Raw genomic sequence first — 18,886 nt, 5'->3', positions numbered from 1 at the left:
TGTTCTGACTCAGACTGACAGAATCTGGATGAACATTTCAAGGTAGTGAGTGGGAGTATTAATAAATAACTGAATTACTCCATGCTTATATCAGAGAGTTCTGAAAACAGAATTGTCATTAGCTTGGTTTACAAACTCTTCCTGTTTTTATAAGACAAACAAAATATTTCTCAGTAATCCAATAGTCACTCATGCCATATATAACCTTATATTGCTCTGAAAATATGGGTATCAAGATGTGAAGTGCCTCTTAAAAGTGAAAACCATGAACTCTCTCTCTCTCTCTTTGTTTTTCTTTTTATTTTTTTAAATCATATTTGGCCAAAATGTTAGTTCAAAAAATTGGTGTTTGCCTAGGTAACACTGTGGAACTCCCTAAAATACCCATGTCTAAACAGAGAAGTAATTAGTTGCAGCTTTCTTCTCTTTACTTCTTTAATATACTACACTTATATTTGGTACATTACACTTCAAATTGAGTGCAACTTTCTGTGTGAGCTAATATGCTGGAGACATCTGGTGGAAATATTTAATATTGCACAATGGCAATATTTGTTGTCTGCAGTTTTTGAAAGTTATTAAAATGAAGAAATTTAATTTTTAGGATGACCATGAAATCTGAAATTAAACTCTATTGTCCTTACCTCTTTTTGTTAATTTCAAATCTTCCTGTGGACTTCAAATGCAACCTTCATTGTCCTGTTCACTTAGGCAGACAGTACCTTATTGTAATTACTGTTGAAAATATTTTGCTTTATAGGAAAAATTGATTGTTCAGAAGAAAAGAATGTTTCAAAAGTCAAGTTAAGTATAAATAATATAACTCCAACTGAACTAATCTATTACTATGGTCTTTAATAATTACAAAGAAAGAAATTTTGGTACAGAAATAAATGAAAACTGACAAAAGGAATGGCAGTAGACTTTGATTTTGTTCTTTGCATGTATGTTCTCAGTAATACTTTAATAATAAAATCTTCATCAAAAAATGTCTTAGATATATTTCATCTTGTCCATAGGCATTTTACTATATAATCCCCATATTCAGAATTTAGAGATACAACTCTTCTCCTTCTTCGATGACTCGTTTCTTGTTGTAGTTGCTGTATCCTTTCTTCCCAGAAGGGCTTTTAGGTCATTCTCTCTTTTACTTCATGGCTGGCAGTGGTCAGGCCAGGCAAGAGTCTCAGTGAGTAGATTACTCATCCTTTATTCTCACAAGGGCATTTTGTGAGTGTCAGTGTGCCTTGGAAGGGAGATGGATCAAGTTACAAATGAATTTACAAACTATCTGTTTTAGAATTCTCCTATAGAGAAGCATTTCTAGGCAAAGAGTTTGGAGCTCACAATTCCTGCTGTCAAAATAAGAGCCCAAGTGTCAGAGCCTCATGGGCATTGTTATCTACTCTTTTTGACTACCTTTTAAAATTTTAACTATTTGTTAGAGACATAATCTTACTTGGAGGAATGGGGTAGCCACTAAATAGGCCAGTGTAGTTTTCTGACAAGTCAGAGGAGCAGTGGCTTTAATTTGCAGTGGATGATTGTGATCCTAATTCAACAAAAATACAAATAGAGTCCCATGTGTACTGAAATGCTTCAGACCTGGATCTTTCTTCTTTGTTAATATGTTCTATCATCTGTCTTTAACCTATGGTAAAAAGTATTTTGTTTTTAGATAAAATTTTATTTGAGGACTTCAGAACACATTACAAAAGCAAGTAATCCCTGTCCTTATTTTTTTTGCATCACAGACAGGAGATTAATTTGGGAGAAAATAACTTTCCAAAGAAAGCACAGGGCACTGGTGGCTTCTTAGTACATAATACCAAGTTCTCCTAAGTCCTGTTTTCCTGAGTGGCTGCTTTGTTTATTCACCTAAACTCTAATATTTTGTTTTTGTATGAATAGAAATTACATCTTCCTTAGGTTATAATATCCTGAATTAGTAAAGCTGAAATGAAAGAATTAGTGAGGAAGCCCTTACATATGAGGCTTTTTGTGTTCAACTCTTTCTCCCATAGTGAATTTTGAGGTAATTTGTCCTGTGATGCCTTCTTAGCCCGAGATTAACACAGCCTTACTTCCTAACTATGGCATGTTGAAATGTTTCCTTTTATTGAAGGCCACATACAAGGTTGCACTTACAATGATTCAAAAATAGGCTTTAAACTTTGTTATTAGCATATTTAACAGGTTTTCTTTTAATCACAAAATGCTAATGTAGCAGCAGTGTTTCAATAAAGATAATATGAATATATTATTCCAGTTACAAATCTAGAACTTCATTTTATCTCCAGGTATGTTGCTCCCAATATTATGCATTTCCAGTGTGAATCCTATTTAACTACTGCCTTTACTTTGTATTCAGGTAGTTTGAAACCTATTATCCTCTTCACAGCTAATATTACTTTACCAAACAGATTTCAGGAATTTTTAGAGTACCGTCACATGATTTTTCAAATTCATGCACACAAACCTCTGATTAGTTAAAGTATTATCTTACAGCTCCTTTTAAAAATTGTTCTTTTAGCTTTATTTATTTTAAAAAAGCCATGAAAGAGTAAAAGATCTTAGATAGTAAAGAAGTAGTAGAAATAATTATTATTTCTAAGTACAACTATTTCTCCTTATGATTTCTTGGATTCCTTTGTAGAATCTGGGCTTTCATCTCTCATCTGCTCCCTTCCTCATCTGGTGCATACAGTTTTTCTAGTGATCAACCAGTATTTCATCTGCCATTTTTAGTTAAGACCTGGGTAAGGCAGCTGTCAATATCTTAGTGCCCCTTATTGTGTTAACCCTCTCTTGTGGGTGGAGGTGTATTGCAAAGCTGTATTGTGATGGTTGATTTTCTTGGATAAGTGACCTGCTGCGTCCTGTGCACAGAGCAGTTCCACTGGCTGCTTTTAGATTGAAATTTTTCAATTAAATTACCTGCTGTCCCTAGCAAAAATGAATTCAGCTCTTTTCTTCAGGGGGCAATATGCCAAAGTGTTGGATAACTGAATACAACAGGTCTGTGTCTTACTGTAAATACTTAAGATAATTTTTCAATGCAATTTCAAAGCAAAAAAAAAAATTGAATTTGATACTTAGATTTGGGCACTTCCTTTTTCACTTCTCTCAGGATAATCTTGTTTCTGTGTCTAGCACTAGGGGTTACAGATACTAGGTCCTTGGTTCACAGTCCAGCTAGAGATTGCCTAAAAGGCTTAGACTAATACAGAGCTTTAATTAACTCACTTTATGTAGTTTATTGTAGAGAAAATTGAATAGTTCACTTTTTTTGCTCTGGACAGGAGTTTAGCTAGAGACAAGAGAGCTTTCCTAGTGCTGGAAGTGGTCAAAGTGATGAAACATCTTCCCAAAGAATAGTGAATTTGCTTGGAGTCTTGTTTATCCAAACCCTCTTTAATTATAGTAATGGTACTTAATGGTGGTGTGAAGCTAAGTCAGGAAAAGTTCAGGCTGGACATGATGAAAAGGTGGCAGGTCACTGGAACAGATTCTCCAGGGAAGTGGTCATGACACCAAGCTTGTCAGAGTTGGACATGTGTCTAGTTTTGGACAGTCCTGCAATTAGCAAGGAGATAGGACTAGATGATCTTTATGGGTTCCTTCCAAATTGAAATATTCTATGATTTTATGATGTCTATGCTGTGCGCTTAACATGGATTTTCTTCTAATTTTCTGGAAAATTCTTATGATGTATCAGAGAAATGCTGGTCATTATGCTTTTTGGCATTGGCTAATGAGACATCTGGATTTTGTAGCAAGTGCTACCAGACATTGTGTGCCAGGGCTTTGGGCAGTTGCCTGCAGGGGACTAGAACATTCTTTCCTCACTTGCTTTTTTTAAGCAGCACTTGTCAATGTGCAAGGAGCTCAGTATTCAACTGAATCATGAACGAGCAGGGAGACAGGCAGAAGTGCTATCTGGTTGGGAGTGAAATGCAATCTAAATTACTTTAAAAGAAAAGTTAAGGTGTTTGATTGCTCTTAAGCACACGGAATGATGTCCATCAGGCAAAAAACAACTGATACTTGTGTTTGATGCCTGTCTTGTTTGAAATGCTGATCACTGCCAGGGAGTCAAGGAGGAATTTTTTTTTCATCAGAGTGACAGGAATTCAGAAATTTTTTTTCATGTTTTCTCTGTTAGATTCCATACAGTTTACTTTCTAGAATTTTCTGACAGGGCTGCATATTTCCTTATTTTTGAAAAATGGGACTTAGGAGAACTTGGTATTAAGCACTAAGAAGCCACTAGTGTGCTGTGCTGTCTTTGGAAAGTAATTTTCTCCCAAATTAAATATGGCTGCATACTTCCTTACCATTACAGCACAATAGTGGTGTGTTTTTAATGTGAATCATGCCACCATCTCACTTTTCCATTGTCCCACAAACAGCTGGATGGAAATGAGAAAAATATGGGGGGATATCTGAGTAGCTGGAAAGAAGGTGATAAAAGTGCATCTTCAACCTGCAGTTTAGCCTTCTTGGGCCTAAAGCAGCTATTGTTTAGTGTCTGTAAAAATGTGTGGATAAATATAGTGGCCTGTAGTATTCAGAGAATAGAATGTTCTAGTTGTTCTTTCCTGATATAAACCTCAGGAGACTCCACAGATGTGACATTTAATCTGGACCTTAATTTCTCCCTCAGGCTCTAAGTTGATATGTTGGAAAGGACAGTTTAAGGAGTTTCCTTTTCATTCTTTTCTGACTGTTATTGCCCTCTTTGCTCTGACCTTATTTTATTTTTTTTTTTTTTCGGTAGGCCTATAAGGCTTTGCTGGCTGTAGGAGGGTGGGTTCCGGAGCCATTAAAAGAGTAGGAGGACATTTTTGATCTGGACAATGTGGAGGTGAGGCCTGAGTAGTTGTTCTTAGGAAAGGATGGTGGTTCTTATACACTTTGTTGCTACAACTGTCAAAGAGGATTGAAGAGAGAGGCAGGATACATGATACCAGTTAAGTATTTTCCCATCTTACTCATTGTCCTAAGGTGTTGGAGAGGATGCAGGTTGAGTTGGGAAAGGAAGAGAGAAATCTTGGGCTAAGAGGGAATAAATTCTAATTTTGAACTGCTGGCTGAAGGGTAAAAATATGGGGCAGGGTGTTAAGGCCCCTGTGTTTCAACAACTATGGGACTGGTTATAAAATTCCTGTTTCTGCCTCAGTATTTTGCTTTACAAAGTCAGGTTTAATTTACCATTTTCTAGTTCTCGCATTTGAAGAGAAACTTTCTGCAATATATCCATGAAGTATAAGTGGATAAGTTTGTGTATGCCTAAAAATAGTGGATCTAAGAAATTATGTAATCTGTGACCTCAGCATTCTGTTACAGACAGCCAGATTTTGCATCTCTTCAATCCCTTGGGCTGTGGGTCTGACCAAAGCAGGGACCAGACTGTATTTTATGTATTCTCTCTGGGGGGTTTATGGCATGATGGAGAGTAGAAAGGCAGCTTTGAGGAACAGGTCTCCTGTTTGAAAGCAGTCATTGGCAGAACAAAGTAGTTTGTCAAAGTAAATCAGTTTGAAAACGAGCAGTGTGTCAGGCTTGATGGCTTAGGAAAGGAAGTTACTCATGTATCACAAGATCTGCCTGTTGTACACAGGGAAAAGGTGCTTAAGGGGATTTTCTTTCTTTTTTCATATGCCAGAAAGAAGTCAAAAGTATAATGAAAATTAACCCCTTAAAATAAGGATTAGATCGAGGGATGATTGTAAGGTGCAGCCAGGTGCAATACCTGAATTGCATCTAATTAATCTTAATGTAAAAACAATGCTGCAACCAGTCTAATACAGCCTGTGTCATGAGAAAGCACATTCTTCACTGGTGAAGGTTGCAGTTTTTGTCTGAATTGGATGAGTCCAAATTACTCTTAAGTTTCTGCCCAGTAATTATGCCTCATAATGCTTGGGTTGAGGATGGATTACAGGATAATTAAGCTTCTCTCTATTTTTTCACACTCCAATTTATGATGGATTTTGAAGTTGTGAATCTAAAGACCTTATTTTCACTCTCCTTAATTTGCAATAGGCATCATTCTGTAGACATCAGATCTATTGTTTTGGGAGTTAGACAAGCAGAGGAGAGTCAGTCACTGTGTGTGCTTGTGGTGTGCATTTGGTGGTATTTATGTGCATTTACTGTTAATATTAAGCTGGAAGGCCTATATAACATATAAACACCTGTGCTGGTAATGAATAAAACCCAACCAATTTCTTTTGTGTATAAAAGCTCAAAGGTATGGAATAATTGTGAATTACCCCAGCTTTAGCAGAAGGAAGGCTTGCAATATTTTCTTCCTTCTTTACTTATCCTTTTCTTTTCCTTGTGGATTTTACCAGCATGCAGTTTCCCAATGGTGAACATTTAGCATAGATGAAACAGTATTTTTTGCCTATATCCAAATGAATGTTGAATAAAAGTTCAGATAGTTCACTTTAAAGCAAAGTTTTGTTAAAAGATAATCTAGACTTTCCTCCCTTATCTTGGGAAGCACAAAAGTGATTCTGTTTTCTCAGTAGAAAATTGCTTGCATGGTAAAGGAGGGCTGTAAAAATGGAAGAACATGTAGGAAATACATCTGCCACCTTGAAATGAACTTTTGTTGATGACTTTGTGCAAATCATCTCTAGACAGTAGCCAGCCACCCTCTTTGCCTCTTGTCCTACTTCTTATCTCAGAATGCTACTAGTATTATTTGTAAATGGATTGCTGTAGCTTTAAAATACATTAATATTATCACAGTTAGGTATAGTTTGTCTATGCCTACAAGGTACTGATCTGCTTAGGGTTCTGGTTCTCTGGCTGACACTTAGTAAGTAATGTGCCATAGGATGGCAGCTTCCTCAGTGTCAATCATGTCTGAATAAAAACCACTGCAGGGTCTATACCAGTTTGTTTAGTCTGACCTTGAGTTCTCACTTGAAAATACTTGAGAGCGACATGCTTTTATTTTTTGTTTGTTTGTTTTTAATATCTGTGTGTGTTGGAGATATTTTTGTTACTGAAATCCATCCTAACTTTCTGTTTAAGTGCCTCTCATCATTCATGGCAACCTCAGTAGCACCAGCCAAAAACCTGGGTTCTGCTGGGCCTGCTTCTCATTTACAGTAGGACCCTTACTTGGATTTCTGGCTAGATAAAGAACCTTCACGTTTTATATAGTATGTAAATGATATATAATGTTCACTTAAAACCTAGAATTAATAAATGTAGTGATTTGCAGAAGCATTAAGGTTTTCATACTGCCAGAACTCAATGTAAATGAGTTCTTGATATAAGCAAGGATCAATCGCCTTCTCTCCTCCTCCTAATATATCCATTATGTTGGAGATATTGTGGTTTTGCTTGAAGAAATGCATACACTTTTTTTTCATTTCCCTCAAAAATAGTTAAACTACAAAAGACGCAGTTGAGTGTCTTTCCTTTAGTTTTCCATTTTCCTTATTCCACTGCACTTGAGGTATACAAATGATTCTATGAGTTAAAGCTGAATTGTGTTGGCAGAAAGAAAAGAATCTGAAAGCAAGCTTTACCTTCCCTGTGGAGCAGTGAGAGACTGACCTCATGTGGTGTGAAAGCAAAGTTGCCAGGGGAAGTACAAGGATAAAATTGAATAAAGCAAGCAGCTTTGAAAATTTAATTTTTCTCATGCATTTCTGATTTTTTTTTTTTTATTTTTGATGTTGTGCTACTTAAAAGAGTTTAGTCTAGACAGTTTGTAGTCTGATTGCTAATAAGAAGTTGACCAGTGTCTGTATTCCCAAAGACATTTTTGTGTCCCAAAAGGGATGCTCTAACAAGCTGACCCCAAGACAGCGGTCTATGAGCTGTGGCCCAATTATCCTTACTACTGCCTGTACATGATTTTAATTGAAATGAGTAGGAGTTTCATGTGAGCATGTAGCTGAATAATCAGTCTTGGTTTCCAAGCCCTTTCTGGCACTTCCCCAGCAACATGCTCATTGTGCTTTCAGAGCCTTGCTCTCTAAAATGAAGACAGTGGTTAGGAAAATTATAAAGTGGCACCATGCAGAATAGGCAGGGTGTTCCCAGTCTGTATATGTTTTACATGCATGAATAATATTATTAGTGGAGACTTCTGAGTCAATTCTGTTGGCTTGATTCATCAGTGTATGTGGAGGGATCTAAGTATACAGATAACAAAAAGAGGTTCTGTTATTTTGAAAAGTCTCCTTCTTAAACAGCATGCATTTAGTTTCAAAGGATTTAGGGGGTATTGTGACTTAGGGACTCTCACAGGAAAAAGAAAATAACAAAAAAAAAAGTTTAAAAATCCTTCGGGAAATTTAGGTGAACTTTAGAAAATCTGTCCCTATTCTGTAAAGACTTCCCTATATGCTTAATTGTATTTTGTTCTTTATATTGACTTAAATATCTGAAATAACAAAGGCCTTTCATATACTCTACAAGTACTCTAAGTACATCTTCCAGATGACAAACCTTCCATTTTCTTCTTTACAGATCCTCTTGGAACCAGGGGTGATACAGGACGTCCTAGCAGCTGGGAGTCATTTGCAGCTGCTGGAGCTTCTCAGTTTATGTTCTCACTATCTCATTGAGGTGAGGCTTTTTGGCCTGATCAGCTGTTTCTGTTTGGCACCCTTTTGTTTCAAGCCTAATTTCAGTAGGAGGCTATTAGTACAATACCTGGTGTAATCTAAATGGCAAAAACTGGATTTCAGGAGATCTGCATTTTGGGTGTAATTTGGGTATCAGTTTATGGTTGATGCTTTATCCTTCCATCCATTTGGTCCGTTTCATTCCTGAAAACAACAGTAGTCCACTAATTAATATCAGCACATGGGAGTTTGATTCCCCCTTATACCAGGCAATTTGCTTTCTTCTCCTTCTGTGTACTAAATGTGAAGATATTTCCCTATTAGGATCATGATTGTTGTGACAAATTCAGATGTGTAATTCACAACAGAATATTGACATATATTCCAGGGCGCTACAACCTCTCACTGAAGGAATAGGGCTTATTTTAATGGTACCGTCTTCTCAATGAGCCTTATGCTTGTAATGCCTTTATCAAACAAAAAAATTGAGTTGTGGCAAAGATTTTTTTTCTGCTTGGCTTGTATAGGAAATAGCTTATGATGGCAGCAAGAACACAGCTTTGATGGGTATCTGTGAAAAACCTTCTAAAAATAAAATGGCAGTAGCAGTTCTACAGAACTGTTTGCTCCTCTCAGTAACTTTTCATCACTGTTTCTGAAATGGGATGTGTTAACTGCACCTGGGCAGCACTTGGGCATGGAGATGCACATCAGCACAGTGCTCTCAGTGTGCACTTGCCTTCCAACAGTGTAACTGCCTTTGAACAGTGGGAGTGTGCTTGGCAGCACGCTGAGCTGCCGAGCACCAGGGGCAGGCAGCATCTCGTGTCAAGATCTTCAGGATGTGCTTGATGGCTTTGTGTCTTACAGGGAAAGAATCTGTTCTTTGAGTGTTAACCTTAGGAAACCCTTCAAAATGTATATTCAGATAATAAGTTGGTATTAATTTGTGCATTATAAATTGATCAGAAAGTTCAAGGAGCTGACAGAGGAGTGCAATTGGTTTTTGGTTTTTTTGGGGCTTTTTTTAGGAATGTAGGAAGGGATTTAATTTTTCTGAGAAAACAGACATTGCTTGTGATGGGAAGGATTGTTGGTTTGAGAAATAAGAACTGCGAGATACCAAACTTGCCACAAAACCATTTGACCTCCTGATTGTCGGGCAGGCATGGGAAGGGGTTACTGTAATGAGAAAGATACAAATCTAACACTGGTAGTCATATACAATGTATTTAATGGTCCCCAAACAAACCAGTCAATGTGAGAATGTCTTTGATGCTCATGTGGCTCTTACTTTGTCAGAAATTGAACTAAAGAGACTATTACAGCAAGGAAGCTACAGAAAATATTAAAGAGTAAGAAAAAGGTTGTTCGTTGTGCTCATCAAGTAGGGATGTGAGAGGATGTAGGTATATACTCAACATAAACCGTTGTGCTAACTTTTTCTGTTTAGGCTACACTAAAACTTCTTTTCTATTACCTGTGTTGAGTAGCCTCTGGTATTTGTAGCTCTTCTCTCAGCACCATCTTAATACTTTTAATCCTGATGCCATTGCAGGGGAAAGACAGAAAACTACAGAGTTAGCAGTGCTTTGAATCTCGTCCTTAATGTGCAAGCTACAGTCAATTATTTAGAAATAGATTGCTAATTAATTAAAAAAACAAATCAACCCCAAAATCACACTAGCCCCATAAAAAAAAACAACACTTTGGATTTAGTAAACTTTTTTTCCAAATGACTCTGTAATTAACAGAGCAGTAAAAATTTTCTGGACATGATAAAGAAACCTTAAGTTGGAAAAGCCCTTTAAGATGAAGTCCAACCACAAAATAACTTGCAAAAGAATCAGAGGCATTTTAATTCCTCTCCTGCTAATGCTTTCCTTGTTGATCTCGTGTCTTTTGATGCATTTTGTCTCATGAATATGTTTATTTGCATGTTTTTTCTATTTCTACAACTTACTGTGTCTTTCATGAGTCATAGAAACCACAACTTTGTGGTCTGTTGTTGCTGTAGGATGTGGGAAAGGTGTGAAAAAGCACTGTTGTGCCTTGAATAGTGTGCCAGGGTAGGACAACTGGAACAAGAATTTTTACACTGTGCTAAAAATTAAGAGGAAGTGGGACCCAGTGTCCAGATTTACAGTAGTGGGGGTAGGGAATAAGGTAGTGGATGAAAGGGAAAAAAGAGAAGAATATGTATTGGAATACAGAGAGCAGTGCAAGTTCTGTAACCTATTTTTGAATCAGCGTCTCATCATAAAGGTTTGGAATCTGCATGCACATCTGTGAGGTGGCTGTAGATGATATCATGTTAGGATTTAGGCTCTATTTTACTCTTTTTGCAGTTTTGTTTTTGACAAGTTCATGTCAGCAAGGCACACATGTAGACAGATCCACAGTCTGAATAGATCCCAGTAAGAATTTACCTGTCGTGTTTGTTTTGTACAGTTGCAGTCCACGCAAGTAGTCAGCCTTGAGTGGTGGCTGAAAGTCTTTTTAACAGAGGTCAACGAGGTAATGCACGTTAAAATTGTGATATTTTTCAGGTCCAAGCTAACTAAATCAAATATCTGTTTATGTTCTACATATTACAGCGTGACTTTAAAAAATAGCTCTTGCTTTATTATAGTACTATCTGCAAATAAAATTCAAGCAGATAAAGAAGGCTTCCTTAAAACCACTTATCCTCTCTGCAGTTGGTAACTGGGGTGTGCTGTGATACAGATGTGATCACGTGCTGTGATACAGATGCTGGAAAGGGAATAGTGCTTGCTCTTGCTCTTCTCTCTAATGAATGAGTGTGCCAGAGTTTTTCATTTACAGTGGTGCTGAATTTCTTGCATGCTGTTTTGAATTGTTCAGATATCATGAACTTGGCTTAGTTTAGCCTGAATTCAGGAAATACAGTCTGTGGGATCTGGCTGTCATTTATTGTTGTGTAATGATGACACAGAGTTTTAACTGGTTAGGATTGTCTCTAACTGTTTTGATTAGACCAAGCTTTTCCTGTATGAGTGCTGCTCTTATTGTTAGCACTTGTTCCAGCTCTTCTCTAGTTGTTCCAGCCTGACAGTTCATTGGAACTGTCTTGAACACTTTCATCTCTTTTTGATACTTTTATCTGGGACCTGTAATAATGCCATGCATTTCAATAAGGATGGGGTTTTTTGGCTGCAAATGCAATTGGCATTGCCTGTTCATGTATCTGTTTCAAGGCACATTGATAGTCTATGAGGTTCCAAAGAATACTGTAATGATCTGATTCATCTAAGATGATTGCTGAAGTGTCTGATTGTCAAGAATTATTTCTAGTTCACTGGGGACAGAATATTTTCTAGCCAATGCTGACTTTTATATTGACTGGTCTTTAACGAATTTCCTCTTGGTTGTCTCAGAATAAACAAAATGTTATTTTGACTATGAAAGATCCTCCTTTTTATAGACTAAACTGCTTAGAGGACTTTAATTTTTTAATGAATTTCAAAAAAAATTTCTTTAAAATTTGTCTAAATTGCATTTATGGCAATTTTTTATAAGAGTTCTAAATCAAAGGAAAGACAGGAAAAAGGAGAGGAACATTTTCTCCCTACCCTCAGTTAGGCAATGCAATGGAGGTTTCTGACAACACTGCTAGTTTATTAAATGCATTTTATCATCTATAAATTTCTCATTATCAAATGTTCTGTATTCTATATTTTCATTTGAAAACTCATGCTCATTTTAGTTTGATAATTTACTAGTTTTCATTTTAAAACTGTGGTAAATCATATTTTCTTTATTTGCAAACAACAGAATTGCCCAAGTATTCCTTAACTTTTGGTCTTAATTCCAGCTTTGTGTAGTGCAGACTTCTCCCTCCATATCAGCATTGTCATACCTCGAATTTTGATTATTCCTCAACCTCTGCTGTTTGGGGTTTTGTTTCTAGCTTCATTTGTAGAAGGGGACTCTTTTGAAGCATGCTGATGTATTTTATTTGAGATACATACATATTCATGAATCTCTCATGTCATCTACATAATTCTCAGGTACATTAAACATTGAAACAAGGCTTGTAAGAGCACACATCTGTCTCGGGCTGAACAAACGGTAAGGCAATCAGCTTTTCTTCACTGCTACAGAGGTGTGGGAGAGCTAAGGACTTGAACTTTGTGCAGTGGCACTAAGGTCTGTGATCACTCACACAGCATTTGCTTGCAGCCTGCACATCCAATTCTCTTAGGTTCTTGTTTCCCAAGTTCCTCCTCCAGCTCAGGCTGGTTGTCAGTTTTGGCTGAGGTTTTTTAAAGGAGGCTAATGCAGAGAGCTGCAGCCAATAGGCAAACTTTGAAATGTAGCAGCAATGGGTTGTCTGAGTATCTCCTTTGCCTTTTAAAAGTGGGCCATATTTGTCACGTGATATAGGAAAAAAGCAAGAGATAAGTAGTTAAAGGCATTAAATGTGGTGGCCATCTGAAAAGGGACTTTTTAAATGGAATGTAGGGAACATGGTATTAGGTAATGTGTTTGTGATGACCTATTTTGCACTTTAAAGCTTGTGAATGTTTCTCTGAAGGATACATGACAACTTTATTCTTATGCAAGAGAATAAATGTGTTAAAACATTTATTCAGAACATAAAAATGTTTGTTTCATGAGTATGTCTGAGTTACATAACTGGTTGTAGATCTAAGAAATTTTGTCTTTTTCCTCAACTGTTTGTGTATTCAGTACCAGAGAGCCACAAACTGCAAATTATTTCAACAATCAAAGAGTCTTGATAAGGAGGGAATGCTATTGAGAATATAAGTTTTTAATGGAATTTCCTTCTACTGATCAACAACAGCTCAGTATTGTGTGGGTAGTAATTGGTTTTTAAAGCAGAGGTTGATTTCCACTGGTATTCAGGGATCTGGGATATTGAACTGCCCATAATTGAAATCTCAAAGCTTAGTGATTTTTATGTATATTCTGAAGTACAATTTTTTTTTTTCAGTGGAGTTCTAGGTACATTCTGAATTGCAGTCAAGGTATGATAATTGTGGGTGAGGAGTTTAGAAGTTGCAGAGCAGTTCCAAGCAAAGCTTAGACTCATTTCTGAGAGGCAGGATATGGCATGACTGTTAGATTGCATTTAGATTAATTTTCTGCTGCCAGATTAGGCACCTTTTGAGAAGAACAAATTAAGTTTACACACTGGACAGAGTCGGGAATATAATTTATGTTATGTATATTGGTTGGACAGTGGCATAGTTTCAGTACAGACTTATTTAAAGTGACTGTCCTTGTACTTAATTCTGGAAATTATTTCTTATTCTCATAGTTCTAGGAGGAGCAGGTATAGTAGACATGAGCAGTGATGATCCTGAATGCCACTGAAGTTATTCTGACTTGTAAAAATTCTTCTTGGGATCCTAAATGTTTCTTGTGTCAAGTGAACTTGAAGCTTTGATGCCAATTCTCCTATTAGTGTTAAGTGCATTAGGTTCCCTGCTAAGTGGTAAATGTACCAGATTACTTTTTAGAAGCTTCATTACATTAAATGGAACTCTGCTTGCTTGCTGCTGATGTCAGTCATGCCATCTTTGAAGACAGCTAATTTAAGATAAAAAGAAAAGAACATTTTAGGGGAGTGACTAAAATAAGCCTGGGCACAGCACCGTGGAGCAGTCAGCTGGAGTTTTCTTGCAACTGCCTCTGTCCTGCTCTGGATTCCTGTATGTAAAAGCAGACAGTAAGGAGGATCAGACCTGGGATGCAAACATAAGGTTAATCAACTGACAAATCCTTCTGGAATAATTCATGGTAATAATTGAAGCAGGCAAATTGTCTTAGGTAGGGGCATTTGATTTTTAACCTTCTACTCTAATGGTCAATTTAGGCTTAAAAAACAATTTTTTTTTTTCTTTTTTTACAAATTCCTAATGATCTAAATATTTTCTTATTGTAATTTTAAACTATCTGAATGTGTTGTAGATTGAAATATGTTACTGATTTTAAACGGAAGAGGCTGCAAATGAATTGTGTGTGGATTAAAAGGAGCGTGCATGGTTTATGTATGTGGGTAAGCCAGAGCTTCAATGCTATTTATTTTTCTTAAACCCAACTTCTCCATTTGGAATGGTGCCAATGACAATCCCAACTTTCACTAAGATAAACTCCTTCAGAGATGAATTAATTCCTACACCAGAGATTGAGAGCATCACCTTTGTATTGCTAGAAGCCCCAGATCAGTTGGGATTTTAGCTCCTGGGTTTTTCATATAGAGCAAATTAAACTGCTGGAAAGAAAATCTAAAGGTCATCTAGCAACCAAGGCTTGCTTTTTTTAACTAACGCTGAGTTTTTTAATCGAAGTACATGCATGCACACTCTGCACACTCCCCTCAATCCCCCAGAATTAGTCACCACCAGCAAGCTTAAGTCTACCAACTTTATCCTGTGGTGAAGTAACCTTCCCATGCTAAGAATACAAAGTAGACAAAAATAATGTCTTACATTTTCCTGTTTATAAGTGTTACACAACCAGTTGTTGCTGTGCTAGCCTGCTATTTTTTGAAGGAGCGAGTTTTGTCAGCTGTTGTCATTGAGCTATTGATAGTCATTAGAACAGTTCTTGGACAAAACTCAAAATAACTTGGGGAATTTTTTTCTGTTATCTCTTTAATATACTGATACATTACAGAGATAATAATCTATATATATGAAATGTGGTTGCACTAGTGAAGATTCCAACTTAGAATGGGACTCAGGAAAAACAAGATGGTGTTTTTTTCCATTTTTCAGTTGGTATCAGTGAGGAAAGTGAAAATATACCAAAGTGACAATACCCAGTCACTTGGAATCCCATCCTTACTGTCATCCACTCGCTGCTATTTATCTGCAGTGTGAATTGAAACTGATGATGGATGTGTAAAAAAATGATGCTGCAACATCTAGGTTAGCTGTTGCTGGCGAGATCAAAGCTCCCAAGCTGTCTAGGTAGTTGTATGGATACACATTGCCAGTCCTCTGCAGCAAAGTTACAGGAGAGGTCACAAGTTGGGAGGAGACAGTTAGTGCTATATCTGCCATCTCTTTGCAGATTGTGTCAGGAAGGGAGAGCAGCTTTGGTGTGTGTTTGAAATGGGAGCAGGGAAACTGTATTGCTTCACAGTTTCCCTCCCTGCCCTTCTCATGTGGTCATTCTAGCCAGCGTAGACTCTTTAGATGACCTTTCTGTCCATCATTCCCTGAAAGATTTCTGCTTCTGGAATCTTTCCAGTATATTTATAAAGCTGTAAACAGGGCCTGATGAATGCCAGAGTGCTTAGTGTACAAAATTCTTCTTTGGTTTTATTGCCATCTGATCGATACTAATGTTTTATATTCTCCCTGTCCCTCCCTGTCCCCTGTGTATTTCACTTTAAGTTCTCCTTACAAGTTGAGGCAGTTTGGATGCACTTCCAAAATGGAAGTATTTGTAACTGAGTGGTGCAGCTATCTTCATCTGCTTGTGTTCTCAGAGACATGTCCACTTAGAGGTCTGGAGGAAAATTTTCTTTATTGTAAGAAATGACACCCAGAATGGCTGAACTGGACTTGAAATGAGGCAGTCGGGGCCCTTTCTACCCGGGCCTGGGCAGCAGGTGGCAGTGTGAGTCCATAACAGTTTCAGCAGAGAAATTCAAGCTAAAATCAGAAAAAATGAAAAGAAAAATTATTTATTTTTACTCCGTATTAGTCTTCTGACCTAATCAGTAAAAAAGTCATTATTCACACAACACTGGGCAATATGCATTGTAATTTTTAACAAATAATAGGAAACTGTTAATGTTTTCACAGGAAATACAGTTCTGTCTTGTGCAGCAATGGTCATTTATCACTGCACTTTGTGAAATCACTCATTTGTTCTAATTTGAATGTAAATGACTCTAAGGTTTTACAAATAAGGTGACAGACTCACATAAATGTAATTGCAGGGTTCATCTCTCTCTTTTTATATATCACTCATTAAGTTATGAATTAAATACATCGTATTAAACCAGGGGCATGTCCAATGATGATATTGTAATGGCAAATTACTCTATGCTATTAGAGGTGTATTTTTTATTCATGGACATTAATTTGTCATTAAGCGGCATTAGTTTAGCACTTTTATGTGGAAGACGTGACCTGAAAGAGGAGACTTACGGCTCTAATGTGAAAGAGGAGGAATATAGGCACCAGACATGGAGAGGGATGTTTTACCTCCTGGAAAGAAACAGAGAAAAATTTTACTTAAATTTGTTTTCATCTAAAGCACTTTGAGTTGTATTAAGCCATTTTATTGAAGGGATCTCTGAAACAAGAAAATCCCTTGATTATAAAGTATTTAGAATATGGGAAAAGCCAGAATGCTAAGTATGAAATGGTGACTATAAATCATTTGTAACCTGTGAACCTGAAGAGAACACTGGGCTTGAAGTGAGTTACAATCTGATTTTATCTCAGAAATATCACTGTGGTAGAGAGCTAATTGTTCATCTTTTCTTTCCTCTATACTACCTTACCCAAAATAGAACTGACATTTTTCATTCTTCATTATGAAGTAAATATCTTTTACATCTTCTCTACGCTGTTTTTAGATACACTCTTATTATTTTCATTGGAGTCACTTTCAAATTCTAAATGCAATAGCAAAACCTTTCTTAAGAAAATGAATGAGAAAATTTATTAGATGGAATTTTAGGAGGCAACTTAGCACCTGAAACATTAGGCTAAGGAAAATAGTGAATGATTCAATCTGCTCTGTCTTTAAAAGATGTCAAAAAGACCTTGTCAATTTAATTTAATTTTTCAGTCAGTTTAATAGAAGAGACTTTCAAAATCTTGTTTTTTTAATGGTGAAGAAGGACTGAAATAACGAAGATCCAAGTTGATACATTCTCCAGTTATGCAGTATTTGCATTTTAGTCTTTTTTGTAGACTATCTCTCATTAAAGGCATAAAAAATCTGTATTATACTATGGATATATACTGGACTTGTATTTTACTATGTATTTAGCAGTTGATACCCTGCCCCACCATTTTTTATGTTTTTCTGATGGCTTAATTGTTACTGGGTGATCCATCTACCTGAACTGCTTACAACATACTCAACTGATTGTGCTAGTTAAGAAGAAAGATTTGTAAGGAAAATAACCTAAGCCCACATTATGTATGAGTGAGCTTTAGAAATGGAAGTATTCCAGATTATCATCTCTTTTTAATTACGGTTAAATACTGTTAAACCATTTGTGTTTATAGGGGACCACAAAGAAAGAAACAAGTTCCATATAAGGCTGTTGATGTTTTCCAGTAGATCTTGTAGCAGCAGTAAATGAAACAGCATTTAAGCACATTCCATCATTTATGGTATTTTGTTTGCACAACTGCATGAGTAGAATTTGTATTTTACATTAGATTAGTGATGCAGACTAACTCCATTTGGAATAAAGACACCCTTCCTGTCAAAGGTATTGAACAGGCCTTGAAACCAGAATGAATATAAATGTATACATGCTATAATGACTTACTGAATCTTCAGCTAGTATGTGATCAGAGCTTTAGAAGTTATAAATTGTCTTCATTCTTCTCACTAATTCTAAAAATTAAAGATCCATACTTAAAGATTAGTGGCATCAACTTTATTAAGCATCAATAATGTCCTGTGAGTGTGTTATTTCAAACATGAAAACCATGAGAAATGCCTGTAACTTCATTCACCTGTTTTCTTGTGTAATATATTCAAAGAATCTGTTTATTAATTTGGAGGAAATTTTTGCTAAATTTCCCAGCTGTTTAAACAGTTTTATGGAATTTGTGATTTCTGTCACAAAGTGTGTCTAGCTGTATAAGCAGCATTAGATCTTAAACCAGGACTTTTTTTTACAGTTCAGTAGGAACTGAACTGGTAACCCATAGAATTCTTTCTCCTTGTTAATTCTTTCGTCCGTCTTCCTTGTGGAATGTTTTCTCTTTGTTGATTGGAAGCACTGTCTATTCTAATTATGTAAGTAAAGGGCCTTGAGTTGCCATAGCACCTCAGCACATCTGATTATCATGGGAAAGTATTGTAGTAACCTCAGGTATGTTCAGTTGCCAGAGGTCACTAGGATTGGAAATCCAACTGACTTGAGGTGGCATGTTGTGGACATGAAAAACACCAGGGGGACAGGCCTACTGTCATACACCATGCCCCAAATCAGTGTTTATATGTGTTTGAATTTGGATTTGCCTGCCTCTCAGTATTTTTACTCATATTTGCAGCATTACCATCTTCATGAGGAACTGAAGTATGTAGGA

General features: G+C 36.6%; 1 protein-coding gene across 5 annotated transcripts in view; it reads left to right on the top strand.

Moving 5' to 3' along the window:
• Positions 1 to 18,886, top strand: part of KLHL32 (kelch like family member 32) — a 121,658-nt gene that overhangs the window by 50,444 nt on the left and 52,328 nt on the right. For 4 of the 5 annotated variants that reach the window (XR_009485867.1, XM_059842427.1, XM_059842428.1 and 1 more), the window contains exon 5: positions 8,503 to 8,601. The exons of the other annotated variant lie outside the window; for it this stretch is intronic. Coding sequence is in view for 3 of the 4 variants with exons in the window: in XM_059842427.1 (XP_059698410.1) it covers positions 8,503 to 8,601 (99 nt within the window). In the remaining variant the exon portion in view is untranslated. The remainder of the gene's footprint in view (positions 1 to 8,502; positions 8,602 to 18,886) is intronic. 5 annotated transcript variants of the gene reach the window in all.

Source organism: Haemorhous mexicanus, chromosome 3 (genome assembly GCF_027477595.1).
Source record: "Haemorhous mexicanus isolate bHaeMex1 chromosome 3, bHaeMex1.pri, whole genome shotgun sequence".
Classification (NCBI taxonomy): Eukaryota; Metazoa; Chordata; class Aves; order Passeriformes; family Fringillidae; genus Haemorhous; species Haemorhous mexicanus.
This window is presented reverse-complemented; position numbering and strand designations above follow the sequence as displayed.